This window comes from Canis lupus, chromosome 7 (assembly GCF_011100685.1).
Source record: "Canis lupus familiaris isolate Mischka breed German Shepherd chromosome 7, alternate assembly UU_Cfam_GSD_1.0, whole genome shotgun sequence".
Lineage (NCBI taxonomy): Eukaryota > Metazoa > Chordata > Mammalia > Carnivora > Canidae > Canis > Canis lupus.
The window spans coordinates 18918409-18933019 of NC_049228.1; the positions used below are offsets into that span (position 1 = coordinate 18918409).

The 14611-nt window shown below is 35.4% G+C and overlaps 1 protein-coding gene across 5 annotated transcripts in view; it reads left to right on the forward strand.

Annotated features, from left to right (window-relative positions):
• HMCN1 (hemicentin 1) overlaps nt 1-14611 on the forward strand; it is a 457926-nt gene that overhangs the window by 238767 nt on the left and 204548 nt on the right. For 4 of the 5 annotated variants that reach the window (XM_038542311.1, XM_038542313.1, XM_038542312.1 and 1 more), the window contains exons 17-23: nt 1437-1532; nt 2895-3022; nt 4359-4503; nt 7589-7701; nt 9566-9725; nt 10318-10486; nt 13461-13588. In XM_038542311.1, coding sequence (XP_038398239.1) covers nt 1437-1532; nt 2895-3022; nt 4359-4503; nt 7589-7701; nt 9566-9725; nt 10318-10486; nt 13461-13588 — 939 coding nt within the window. Of the gene's footprint in view, nt 1-1436; nt 1533-2894; nt 3023-4358; nt 4504-7588; nt 7702-9565; nt 9726-10317; nt 10487-13460; nt 13589-14611 lie in introns of those variants that run through there. The other variant, XM_038542315.1, reaches the window with a different exon arrangement.

A 14611-nucleotide genomic window follows, 5' to 3' on the forward strand; every position in this document is an offset into this window, starting at 1 on the left:
GAATGTATTGACAAATGGTTGTCCAAGTGTCCAAATTAAACTATCTAGAAGGAAAGTAGTGATTAGAAACAGTTCTCTGTGGTCTTATGTATGTCTACACAAATTAGTCCGCGAGTTGATAACATGAAAAATATCTTGGATAGAAACAATGTGTGCCTTATTAACCAGATGATTTGCTGAACTTTCCTTTGCAAATGAACGCTTGCTGTTGTTGAGAGTGGACACTGCCTGAGTTTACCAGATGCAGTTCTGCCATTATATGCAAAAGATTAACAGAGGAGTAGAAGCTTTGTCACAGCTTTTTATCTGAAATAATACGGAACCGTTTAAAATGGGAAGCTACAATTTTTCTCTGTCAAATCTTATCAGAATACACTGTGCTTATTTAGTTAAGATATTTGCAAAGATCACAGTCATTTCCTATTTAAAATCTTCTGTTGCCTCCCCTCTTGCTCACAAGACAAACCACACTCTTTACAAGGCACCAAACTTTGTCTTTAGCTTGTTTTCTGACTGTATCCACACAGCCTTTAACCTAGTAGTCTTCATTCTGATTCCCCTAACACCCGCCTCAATTAAAAATATTTTGTAATAGCCTTTTAACTATCCTGAAACAAAGTCTATATTTTTGATCTACCCAGAAAATAAAATCTATTTTAATATCTGAAAATAGTACAAAGGAAAATAATCCTTATTAAATAATAAGTATTTTAATAGATAAATACTCTGGCATTTCTGCATAATATACATACATATTGATGTACATCACCATGAATTTGACAGCTCAAATGTAGACTGATAAATATAATTATCATACAATTATAAACAAAGTCATAAAATCTGTGAACTTCCAGTGGGAACATTAGAAGTCTTGCTGGCTTTGGAATAGTTGTTCCATTCATGAATCTGCCCCTTCATGGCCTCCCCAGTTTTTACCCACTAAGTGCCAGTATACTCCCCCCAGTCATTTGTCCAACTGATTGATATATATATCTTGCAAATCTTCAAAACGCCCCTAGGGTGGTGTTGCAGAATACATTGGTGATGCAACTTTCCATTCCTTGAACAGACCTCGATTTTTCAAGTTATTCTTTTGTTTTTGCAGCCCACTAGGCTTGGACTGCCCTTCCCTGTTCTACCTGCTGTTTAAGGTACAGCTTATATCCTGCCTCCACTGTGACTCCCCTCCTAACTACTGTTATGTGTCATCATTCTCATGTCTCTCTGTGTTCCCACAGCTCATTGCTTGAAATACATATTATAGCATTATCACACTGTGGTTGATAGTTGGTTTTCATGTATGTCTCCTCCCCAACAATGGGAACTACAGAAGACAGTACCCACACATTTTCCACCCACAAATCTCAGCACTGTGCCTGGCACATAGTTATGCTTCCTAGATGGCATTGAATGAGTAAATGATCTCTTCTTTTTAGATTTATGGGCAAATGATAAAGGAACCTATATTTGTGAAGCTGAAAACCAGTTTGGAAAGATCCAGTCCCAGACAACAGTAACAGTGACAGGACTTGGTAAGATCAATTAGGTGCTTAGGTATCAAGCTTTTCAAAGTCATCAGACTTCTTTTACTACATTGGCTCTTGCTTTTGCCACTTTAAATAAAAAAACAAAAACAACAGGTAAGTATTTGACTACTAAACTAGCCTCTCCCTCCCCCATCCTATTTCAAATTTCATGGGATGTTAGAACTGGAAATAACCTTAGAGATCATCTGCTCCAAGTTATCTTCCATTTGAAGAAATGAAGGTCAACTTGAATAAATTGATTTAAGTCTAAATATAAATACATACACACAGAGTCATGGCATTCTTTTCTGTTTCCCTTTTTTACCCTTATCATTTTAAGCCCACCTGAATTATCTTTGAAAATAATATGAAGTAGGGATACCGTATCATTTATTTCCAAGTGGAAAGACCTAATATGAAGTAGGGATACAGTATCATTTATTTCCAAGTGGTAAGACCTTTGTCTCAATATCTTTATTGAATAATCTCTTCCCACTGATTAAAATACCCATTTGGTCATATGCTAAATTTTAATTCCTATGTCTATTCCTTGGAATTCTATTTTTTCACTAGTACTACATTGTCTAATTTATTATTTTATGTGATTTTTAGATCTGTCATGCCTGTTTCTCATTAAACACATTTATAAAATTTTCTTTCTATATCTTCCTTTATTCATCAACATATAATTAAATTTTCTAAATAGAATATCTGGGGATTTCCCTTGATTTGTGTTAAGTTTATTAAATAATTCCTAGAAAAGAACATCTTTCCATCTAAGAGAGTCCACCTCATTTTATTTGCTGGAGCTGTTATGACAGCCTCCTCATTGATCTTACCCTTCTGGTTTTTTCCTTATCCAATAAATCTTAGTCATAATTTTCAGATTAATATTTCCTTAGAATGGTTCTGATGATCCCACTTTTTAGATTTATAAGTACTCTCCATTTGTCCATTGCATACGTCGCACAATTTCTTGGCTTGACAATTTTGGCATTCCATGCCATAGACTAATTCTTTTTACTTTCTCTGCTTCTATGCTATTACCGGCCCTCTTGCCATTCCCTCTGCTTAGAAGGGTCTTTTATCTCTGTCTTGCAATTCAAACCCATTTACATTTAAAAATCTTGTTCTTGAGAATTTAGTTTTTTTTTTTTTTTTTTGAATTTAGTTTTTTTTAAGAGCATAATTAATAGTCATCTTGGCCTTTTAGAACATTTACCTTCTTGTTTCTCCCTGGGCCTATGTCTCTGCCTCTCTCTCTGTGTCTCTCATGAATAAATAAATAAATAAAATCTTTAAAAGAAAGAACATTTGCCTTCCTTTCGGGTAAGATAGAGTTGATAATACCTGTTTCTCCTGACTTAGTTGCTCCACTCATTGGAATCAGCCCTTCAGTGACCAGTGTCATTGAAGGACAGCAGCTTACTTTGCCTTGTGCTCTGTTGGCTGGAAATCCCATTCCAGAACGTCGGTGGATTAAGAATTCAGCCATGGTAAGAACATTATAAATCCGTGCGTTCACATTTCTAATTTTCTTGCATAAGAGACAATTTATTCCAACCGTTGACATTTCAATTTAGTATATATACCAAAATACATTTTGTAAGTGTAACACCAGAACTTTTTTTCAGTATTCAGTTTATGTAGTTTACATTATTTTGGAATTAATAAGGTGGAGAAATAGTCAATCATGTGGTTTTTATAGTTTTGCATTAAATTCAATGCAACTAATAAACTCTTCAAAATATGTAAAAACTGAAGCAAATATAAAATTACTTTTATAGCATTTAAATATTTTCATATCCTCTTTGTAGGATATAATAAATATCAATATTTTCATAAAATTCTTCCATTTATTAATTTTAAACATTATATCTTTTATGAACTATTTGAAAATATGGATCTATTTTGTATCATTGTTTTTTAGTGTATAAATTTGGATTATGAAAGAATGTGAAAAATTTTCACAGTTCTAAGGAATTTTTTTGCAAACATGCTCTCTCTGGCAATAAATTTCCACCTAGTCAAGAGCATTTTTCCTTCCATTTTCCAGGGTAGTTAGACTCACTTTCATTTTGAAGTGCCAATTAGAAATGACTTGACTCCATGGAATAAGCTGTCAAATTATTCATATTTGCATTAAATCCTAAGAAAAATTAGTAGATCTCACTTAATAATTAAAGGCCCTTACAACAAAGGATGATACTATTTGAGCACTAAGATGTCCTGTGATTGAATAAAACACATCAATGGCACAGCTGGAGTGATCATTTTTAACAGAAAATATTGCCAACTTTCTCTGTCACAGTTCCTAGATCATACATTGCCTCTGATATTTGCATCTGTCACAGAAAAGGGTGAGTGTTGAGATGAATCACATTCTCTCAGCTTGAATGACTACCTACTTGCCAAAATAAAAATATCAAATGGCTTGCAAGTGGTGGTACAATCTTCTTGAAAAAGAACAAATTAGTGAAAAGTAAAAGTGACTAGTAGAATTTGGTTCTGAGTGATAACAGAGATCAAAGAGACACAAAATAGAGACATCACTTGACTTGTTTCATGTCAAGTGATGTCTCTATTTCATTCCTTTTTCCAACATGTACATAACTCCAACAGATATTAGTAGGTATAATTTTTGGTGGTATATTAGGATGACATACACTTGATTCTACTCTTGGTAACATTTTATGCTCATCATTTTTTACATAAGGGTGTTAAGAATAATTTGTTATAAGACATTTAATAACTCAGTTAAAAAAAACAAATCTGGTTTATGCTTAGGGAACATTACCTTTTAAATTAAGTATGACTTTTTTTTCCTTTAAGTTGGTCCAAAATCCTTACATTACTGTGCGCAGTGATGGGAGTCTCCATATTGAAAGAGTTCGCCTTCAGGATGGGGGCAAATATACTTGTGTGGCCAGTAATGTGGCTGGAACCGTTAACAAAACTACCACTGTGGATGTGCATGGTAAGAGACACACCCATTGTAATTCTTTCCAAACCACGTTCAAAGCTAGGTTTATGTCTCTAAATCAAATAACTCTGTCTTCTAGTTGTAAGAAGTAGATTTTTTCCCTAATTGTTATTCTTAACAAAAAGCCTTATTTCTTGAACACTATTTACATTGTTAAGGCTGTTTCCAGAATTCCCTTTGCTACATACACAGAAAGGCTTTATTGGAAGTCACCAGCTGAGTCTGGCCAAGGGCTTTTGTAAGTGGTTTCTTAATTGATAAAAGTGAGCTCAGTTCTCAAAGAGTTATGTTTAAAAATACATTTTAATTTCAGACAAGCTGAATTTATTATTCCATCCAAATTGCCTTTTCTTTTTGGATTGTGCAACAAGCATGTCCTTACTAATGACCCCTTTGTGTGTTAGCTAGAAATGACCTAAACTTTTCTAAAGGCCACCTCATGTGCTCCAAACAATCTTTTCGCATGTTAGATAAAAGGTCACAAATAAGAATATCCAAAAGCTATCTCTTTTTTCCATTCATGACTAACAGTCACGAACTTTTTACATCTCAATAAATGACAACTTCATAGTTTAAGAAATTGTCATAAATTTTTTTGTATGTTTTCTTTAAAGACTTTGCAACATTGCTTTTTAAAGTGTGCTATTAAAAAATAGTTCTGTGTTCAGAGATGAAAGTAGCACAGAACATTTATTTTTAGTGAATTCATCCTTTTTTTAGGACATGAATTGGAGAATCCGGTAATTTCCACATTTTGCTTGGCCTATGGAAATTGTCAATGGATGCAGACCCTCTTCTTTTTTAACGTCTGTTTCTTTTTTAAGATTTTATTTATTTATTCATGAAAGACACAGAGAGAGAAAGACAGAGACGTAGGCAGAGGGAGAAGCAGGCTCCAGGCAGGGAGCCCGATGTGGGACTTCATCCTGAGACTGCGGATCACGCCCTGGGCTACGGGCAGATGCTCAACCACTGAGCCACCCAGGTGTCCCTATGTCTGTTTCTTATTGTAAATAACCTCCTCTGCCTCTCTCAATCTTATGTGCTGGTTATACCAGCCTCCACCAACATCACATGAGATACTCTTGAAGAAATACTATTTTAAAGAAATATTAAAGTAACACTAAATTATAGTCTAAAAGAATAAATGCATAATGCCAAATTGAATATAATTGTGTTTAACTATTTTTAGAGAAAATCAGTCCATAGATTTCCTGGAGAGTGCTTATGGATTGCCTTGAGACTCGTGTATAGAGATATAATCATGTGACCTCCATAGAATATTGTGTTGAGGATTCTGAGGCAAATTTCTACTTGAGTGAAAGAGTGATATGATCCGCTGGTATGTCTGCCAGATAAGAGGGGTGAGGAGACAGGTGAACCAGTGATATGGTTTATCATGATGCCCTGAGTGTTGACAATTAAAAGTGAAAAAGATCACGACATTGTTTCATCCATCTTAGTCCAAAATGAGTAACTGATTTAGTTACTAAGGTTAAAAAAAATCAACCCAGACATTTGACAGGAGCTAAACTGAGCAACCTTTAGCCAACAAATTAGTTTTGAGTTGGCTATGATGCAATATCACAGGTTCTCCATACCTCCATATTCATGTTCATTAGCATTGCCATGCCTTCATTACTCTGCCTCGCCACTTCTAAGAATACTCATTAAAAGCTCTCAATGACCTGTTCTTAAAAGGATGAATTAATGCTGCAAATATAAATGTAAACTAAAATGGCAGACCCTTCAGTTGACATCTTGATTTATGTCGGTGGACAATCTGGAAAGAAACACCTCTTGCACAGTCAGATGTCATCAGACTTGAAAATGCCTAAATTTGCCACTTTTCCTCATAGCTGTCAAACTTACTTTGTATTTGAGAAAATGGCTTATTCCAGTGTTGCCACAAAATTACAGTAGAGTTGAGAGTTGACTCTTCCATGGTGATTCTGGAAGTTAAATTTGTTGCATTAGAGAGTAGCCTGACATAAAAGTATCTGCGATTTTTTGCCAATTTTTTAAAGAAGAAATTATCTAAAGAATAAGCCCAGCCTTAGGAAAATATGAACATATAGCAAAGCTAATTTAAGCCTTCCAGGGAAGTTTTTGCATAGAGATCTCTGGTACCTCTAGTTCTGGCAAACTTCTCCTGAGAGTAATTGTGATAATTCTAGAGAAATTTGACTCAAAGTCAAGAGACACAGTGAGTGCTTGAGCCCTAGGGAACAGCTTCAGTCTCATCTTTCCAGGGGAAGGAAAGGAACACCTGGTATATATGGGGTTATGTTGTGTTAGTTGTACTATGTTAAGAACTTCCATGTATGGGAGCTTGTTAATCAAATTCATTATTTTGAGAACATTGAGTATTGATAATTTTTCACATGCAAGTTGCCTATGATTAATTGAGATATGCACAAAATGGAATAATTAAGTCTTCCTTTTCCTTTTGCTTCTGCTCATATAATGTTAATTCTTCAGTTGCTTTCTAAAGTCATAGGTATGTTATTTTTCTTAGTGAAAACTACTGACTTAGAATCCAGTATTTTAGTCTTTTAAAAGGCCTTGCAAGTTTTATTGTTGAATTTCTTTTAAGAAAACAAATCCTTTTTTCTAGGTTAAATTTCGTACCTTGTTATGTTGTTCTTGAGAATGGACAGATATTAAATGCATGACAGTTAAACAGTCCATTTCTCTGGCAGTAGGCTTATGTCAGCTCACTGCAGCTGATTGGGTCATGAACAACAATGAAGGGTATGTATTAAACATGTAACTCTTGGAATGTAATTCTACTTCGAGTTTCCAGGAAAACATGGATTTTCTTCAGTCTTATTTTTGTTAGGAAAGTTAACTTACTAAGCATAATTTACTACTTGATTTTATGTTTTTATTAAATTCTTCAGATTACAGTTACTGTGTTTCCTTTATTACACTCCCTTACAAGTTACCCTACATTTCTATTGGAAAATGTTGTCTTAGCTACAAATATGCGGTATACCCTAAAAATATACAACTTTAAACATATGAGGCTAAATGGAAGAACAGATGCTCAGATTTTGAACATTGCCACCTTTTTCAGTGCTGCCAACCATTCAGCATGGGCAGCAAGTACTCAGCACAATTGAAGGCATTCCAGTAACTTTACCATGCAAAGCAAGTGGAATTCCCAAGCCATCTATCATCTGGTCCAAGGTAAATGACCTATCTAGTGGCGTTTTGTTGTTGTTGTTATTGTTTAAAGATTTTATTAATTTACTCATGAGAGACACAGAGAGAGGGAGGCAGAGACATAGGCAGAGGGAGAAGCAGGCTTCCTACAAGGGAGCCCAAGGCGGGACTTATCCCCAGGACCAGGACCCCAGGATCATGACCTGAGCCACTGAGCCACCCAGGTCCCCCTCTAGTGGTGTTTTTAATGTTCGTGTTATAACAACGTTTGGATATTTTTAGTCATAAATGGAACTTGTGACTGTACCACAGAATTTTATAAAAAGGAAAACCCATGCAGTCATACCACTTGGAAGGAACCTTAAAATGTCCTTAGTGCCATCACCTGTCTGATGCTTGAATGACATTAAGAATGCAACAGTGAACACCAACATAACACATTCTGTACACCAGGAACCATTCTAAACACTGCATGCTATAGCAGATCCTTTTTTATGCTTGCCACATCCCGTCAGCCCTTGTGATTTTCAGCGCAGCTCTGGTGGACAGCTCCATGCTTTCTTCCAGAATCATATTTTGTGCATGTGCCTCTCTGGTTTTTGGACTCAGGGCTTGCTCAGAAGGCCACTCAGCCTGAGATCAGGCAGCCAGGAAGTGTAGGGGCATTAACACCTTTGGGGAGCAGGTGTCCTATGTAAATGACCTGCTTCTCATCCCTCAGAAGTATATTTCTGGGTTGCTTCTACATAGTTTCTCAAAGGATCCCCAGCACACAGAAGCTTATCAGCCCAGCCACAGAGGAAACAAGAACCCTGAAATCCTTTTTAGCTTTCCTTCCTTCTGTGCCCCACTCTCTCACCTGTCTGCTCGAGACTCTGGGGATCACTTTCCAACTAAACTTCTTGCCTCCAAATCTTTGCCTCAGACCCTGTTCTTTTAGAAAGCCAAAAAAAAGTTCTATATGAATTCATTTATTCCCCTCTATGTTGCTATCATGAAGTTGTCTGGCTTTTACTTGTATTCTTGCAGTGAGGAAAAACCCATTTCGGAGGAATTCCTTTTTGTCTTTGAACAGTCATGAAAATAGCACATTTTATGAAAATTAATTTAAATCTGGCATATATTGGTAATATAAAAGCTTGGCATAAAAACAAGCTGTGGCATTTGTATAATTAGCATCACAACCAATGTATCTTACCATACCATCTAATTTTATATATCTAAAAAGCTCTGAAATATAAAGAAGTTGGTGCTGACATCTGTAAATGAAATAAAAAGGTTAAGATTTCTGCATTGTGGACACAAAAATATCATGGTGAAGCCAATCCCCAAACTGCACAGTGTCTAGTACTGTGTAGAAATTTAAGGCATTTTAGGAAAATATAAAAATGAAAGGCCAGGGTGACCTTTGTGCTGTGATAAAGTGCAGAGGTGAAGAGTTTCGACTGCCAGGGTTCAAGTCCCAGCTCTACCACTGACTGAATGTTATACTCCACATCATCCCCAAGCTTTTATCTGTAAAATGGGGGTTGTGGCATTTCCTGCTCTTACGATTGTTTTGAACATGAAAATAGTTAATTCATGCGAAGTGCTTGAAACAGTGTGTGGCTTAGCAGAAGCATCATCCCATTCATTACCATTATCATTACCATTATTCTCTCCCTTTTTAAATAGCTCTGGAACAAAGGGGATGTGGTTCAGTAGGAAGAAATACCACCTTTGGTTTCTTTGCTTCATTTTTCATACAAATCATTCTCTTCAAATTAGCATTTTTTAAAATCTAGTATTTTCCCCCTTGAGATTCTTTTCCTTCCTCTCTTCCATTTCAGACATTAAGTCACTCCTTTATTATCTTACAAAACACTTTGCTCTCTGTTGTATTTTGCAGAAGGGCGAGCTGATTTCCACCAGCAGTGCTAAGTTTTCTGCAGGGGCTGATGGAAGTTTGTATGTGGTGTCACCTGGGGGTGAAGAGAGCGGTGAGTATGTCTGCACCGCCACCAATGCAGCCGGCTACGCCAAGAGAAAAGTGCAGCTGACTGTCTATGGTGAGAGCCCCTGGAGGAATGTTTTTCTTTGACACTGTCTGCTGGCGCCAAAACTCACATTTCTCTCCCAAATCATATTACTAGGGGCTGTTCTCCTAAAGTGAACTATGTTTACAAAACGCATTTTTACTGCCAACCAGCATCTCCTTTGCTTCGATTCTGATTTAAAGGCAGAGTAATTGTATAGCCATTCGGAAAAATTTTATGGTGTTTTACCAAGGAGTATGCTTATTGCACCCAACCAGCGTCAGAAACACTCGTTAGTTGAAACTCCTAGCAAAGCCAAACCTCAGCTATGTCTTGGTTAGCACTCTGCCTTGAGGGGTTACTTTTACAGATGGCAGACTCTTTAAAAGGGCATTTCAGCTGACCTCTTCATTATGTTCTGAAAGGAAGAGCTAAAAAGGGAAACTTTCTGGTCATTTTTTTTCCTGCTCTCATTATAATTGTGTTCGTGGAAAGTTTTAGATATGCCCTGAAATTTTGGAATAGGCAGCATCTTTTGTACATTTTTAAAGAACATTAGTAGTCCGCATTTGTACGTTAAATGCTTTCAATGTACTATTTCCTTTCCCAAACGTGTTTATTTTAGTAAGGCCCAGAGTATTTGGAGACCAACGAGGACTGTCCCAGGATAAGCCTGTTGAGATCTCCGTCCTTGCAGGGGAAGAGGTGACACTTCCATGTGAAGTGAAGAGCATACCCCCACCCATCATTACCTGGGCCAAAGAGACCCAGCTCATCTCTCCCTTCTCTCCAAGGTAGGGCATCTGGGATGAATCTTGAGATGCAAAAAACATAATCTCTTGGGGGCAGATGGCTATATCTATTCAGGTTTTTAAATGTTTCAAAAAATAACTTAAATTTGAGATAATTCACACATAAATCTGAGCCTAAAGAAAATATATATACCTTCTAGATCACTCTTTAGTATTAGAAATGCTAGCACCCAGCTTTGACATAATTTCCCACGAGTGCACAGTACATGGTAGCTATTGAAATGGAGCATATTTGTATGTAGATTTGTGTTAGTAGAAGTGCATAGTACACATAGCATCTCGTTAATCCCATAGGAACAGTAAAACACAACGACTACTTTAATATCTAAGGTTTGACTTTCATTAGATGGTTTTGTAAAAATCTTCTTGATTAAACCCTTACAGATTTAAAAGTCCACTGAGATAATAAATTTGATAGGCTAGGTGATGTGCAAAGCAGAATGCCAGAGCCTTTGAGAGTACCACCTTTGTTGTTATGCAAATACAAATTTAAATTTACCTCCACCATTTAAAATTTGTCTGAAAGGTTTGGCAATTCTTTCAATTGAACCTAATATTTCTTATTTATAAAATGGAGTTAATACTTACCTGAAAGGATTATATAAGCTAATATACATTCCATACCCCGTTTCCAGTTCTCAGGGAATTACTATTTTAGCAATTACTATTTTAACTCAATATCATGTGAGAAGTAACTGGTGGAATGAGAATTATAGTCTCTGGCTATGTCTGTTAGACTTACTGATGTATAGTTATGAAGCTATATATATATTCATTATACTGTAGTTTCCCTACCACTGGTGAGGGTGAAAAAGATAATTAAGAACTACTTTCCATAAGCTTACTATTTCTTTGAAAAATATTTGCTTTGGATATTTTTGCATGACAGAAATATCATATTATGGATACAGTTGAAGTTTCATTGTTTTCCTCCCCAATTCCTTTTCTCCCTCCCCAGGGGCAAATACTGCTACAGACTTCATTTGCATCCTATGCATCCATTCTTAGACAGTATAGAATTTGTTTTCTGTGTTTTTAATTTTGTTTTGTGTGTCTGTTTTCAATTTGCCATGTAACATATATTTTTATTTCTACTGCTTGCTTTATTAAGTGAACATTTTTATACGCATAGAATTAGTTTATTCATTTTTAACTACCGTATGCACATTCTACATTTTGTTTACACATTTCCCAATGTATGGACATTCAGGGTTTTGTTTGTTTCTGTTTGGTTTGGTTTTGGTTTTGGTTTTTTGGTTGTACAAATGAGGCTTTTTAGTGAATATCTTTACGTATGTCTCTTTGTATACACAGGAGCAGTTCTAGGAGCAGTACCTAGAACTATAGTTTCTGATCATAATTAATTCCTACTTTCAGCTTTGTAGACAGGACTAACTTTCTGATCAAAGAGGCAGTACCGATTTACCTTTCTTCCATTAGAATATAGGTGTACCTATTTCCCCATTATTATCAGTGCATGGTGCTGATAGACTTAACCATTTTTGTTGTTCAGATGGGTGTGAAATGGTGTCTTGCAAATACCATAGTTTTCATGTGACTGACTTCCAGGGAGCCAAGAATGCTTTTACTTGTTTGTTGGTCATTTGTGTCACCTATGACTTGCTTCTTTAAACCTACTGCACAGACTTCTGGTGACTTGTTTGTCTTTTCATGTTGAATATAGAAATTTTGTCTGTATTCTTAATAACAATCCTTTGTTTTATGTGCTGAAAATATCTTCTCTCAGACCACTGCAAGGCTTTTAATGTATGATGTTTGATTGTACAGAATTTTACATTTTTTATGTAGCTCACTGTACTAATCTATTGTTTTTAAGATTTGTACTTATGAAGAATATCAATATGGCCACCAGTGTTTTATTCTAATATTTTAAGTTTGTTTTTCACATTTTGGACTTTAATCCATCTGAATTTTTATGTTGTGTCTAGTATTAGGTAGTGCTCTATTTTTTTTATTTATTTTTCCCATGTGGAGAACCTGTTGCCCAGCATCATTTTTTAATTGTTAGTATAATCAATCCTTTCCTTGCTCTTTATGATATCACCTCTGTTATTGCATGTTACATGTTGGATTCTTCTATATGCTTATTTCTTTGGGGGGGAATTCTGTCCTTAACTATTTATTCATTTTTCTGTCTCAGGGCCAGTAAGTAGAACAACTTTTTTTTCCCTAGGTTTATCAGAAATCTCAATATTAAGCAGGTCTATCTGGCCCTCATCCTCTTAAAGCCATTTCAATACAAATAATGTGATAACATTTTTAAATGTAGATCTGGCTCATTCAACTACATTATAATATATTCAATAAACTTTTGAGAATTACATTATGTACCTTCTTTTGCCTTTATTGTAACACACTAAATTTTTTAACAAAGCATTGCCGAATAAATAATACAGTATTCAAAATAAGTTCAAAAGTTACTAAAATAGGAAACCCTGGTTGGCTCAGCATTTTAGCACCTGCCTTCCGCCCAGGGCATGATCCTGGAGTCCCAGGATCAAGTCCCACATCGGGCTCCCTGCATGGAGCCTGCTTCTCCCTCTGCCTGTGTCTCAGCCTCTCTCTCTCTCTCTCTCTCTCTCTCTGTGTCTCTCATGAATAAATAAATAAAATCTTTAAAAAAACTGCTAAAATATATATTTGCTTTGCATAGTCACAACTTAAAGCATAAAGATGTACACTTTTTTGGTAATTTCAGACCATTAGGTTAGATCTAAAAGTAAAATAAAGCTGACTTTATATTTGTAAGAACATCACACAAATACACAATATAATTATGAATATTCCTGACTTTTAAGGTGTATAAAAATAATATAGATGGGAAAATGGTTTCAAAAACTGCTGTAGAGTAGTAATTTCACACTGAAGTGCAGCTGCATTGGGGATATTTAAATTCTCATGTTCTATGGTCTACCATGTGGTTTCTTTCTTTTAGACACACATTCCTCCCTTCTGGTTCAATGAAAATCATTGAGACCCGCATTTCAGATAGTGGGATGTATCTTTGCGTTGCTACAAATATTGCTGGGAACGTGACTCAGTCTGTTAAATTAAATGTCCACGGTGAGTTTTGAAATGAAGGCATACGATATCTGTGTACTGGCCACAAGAAAATCTATCATACCATTTTCTTTCATAGTTCATCTCCAAATTGTATGTAGAGTAATTTGAGAAAAATTTTCTAAAATTGCAGACTTGTGATTTTCTTTCATAAACTCTGGAAAAGTTTATTTGCCATCTATAGACAACTATTCCGCTTTTTTTTCAAATGAACAGTATTAAAATTTTGGCTCTCCGTTTTATTAAATGTCCACAATAACTTATGACATCTATTGATACATTGTAAAAAAATGTGTTTAGACTGATGGCTTTTTGTAGAAGTGAATGTGAGTTCTCAGTGAAGAATTTACTAGTATTTAAATGATCATTTTCAATATTCAAAGAATTCAACTGAAAACATTCTGCTTCCTGGAACTCTTTAAGTTCTTAAAAACTTTCTAGTTAATCTGTTTTATTCCCTCAATTTACCATAGTCTGTACAAATATTTATTTATTCAACATATGCCTAGTGAGTACATACTCTGTCAGGCATTGTGTAGATGCCAGATATTCAAATATCAGAAAAAGATTCCTTCAGTTAGTATTGACCTGATTTCACTCTCAGATCAATCACTGTAAGAGTATCTTATTAACCATGGGATTGAAATCCAATGAGAGTTCTGTTGTTTACTAGCTCTGGGCATGTTATCCAACCTCTATTACCTTTAGTTTTCTTTTTCATAAAATGATGATAAAATAATCCTCTGAAAATTATGAAGTTGTCACAACCTTTAGAATGTATTGGTTAAATATTAAATTTTTTACAAAGAGGAATGGGATGTAAGGTACAGAAATTCTAATTATATCCTTGAGTCATCTTGATTCTCTAGTGTATAATGCATGTATGTGGAAACCAGTAACACTTACCAGTGTTTTGATAAATTATCACATTTAAATTTATAAAGGAAGGTAGATTAAGACAAGTAGTAGAGACTTGATTTTCTTCTCTGAAATTAGCAAAAGTTTTTATGAGAAACTTTTCTTACT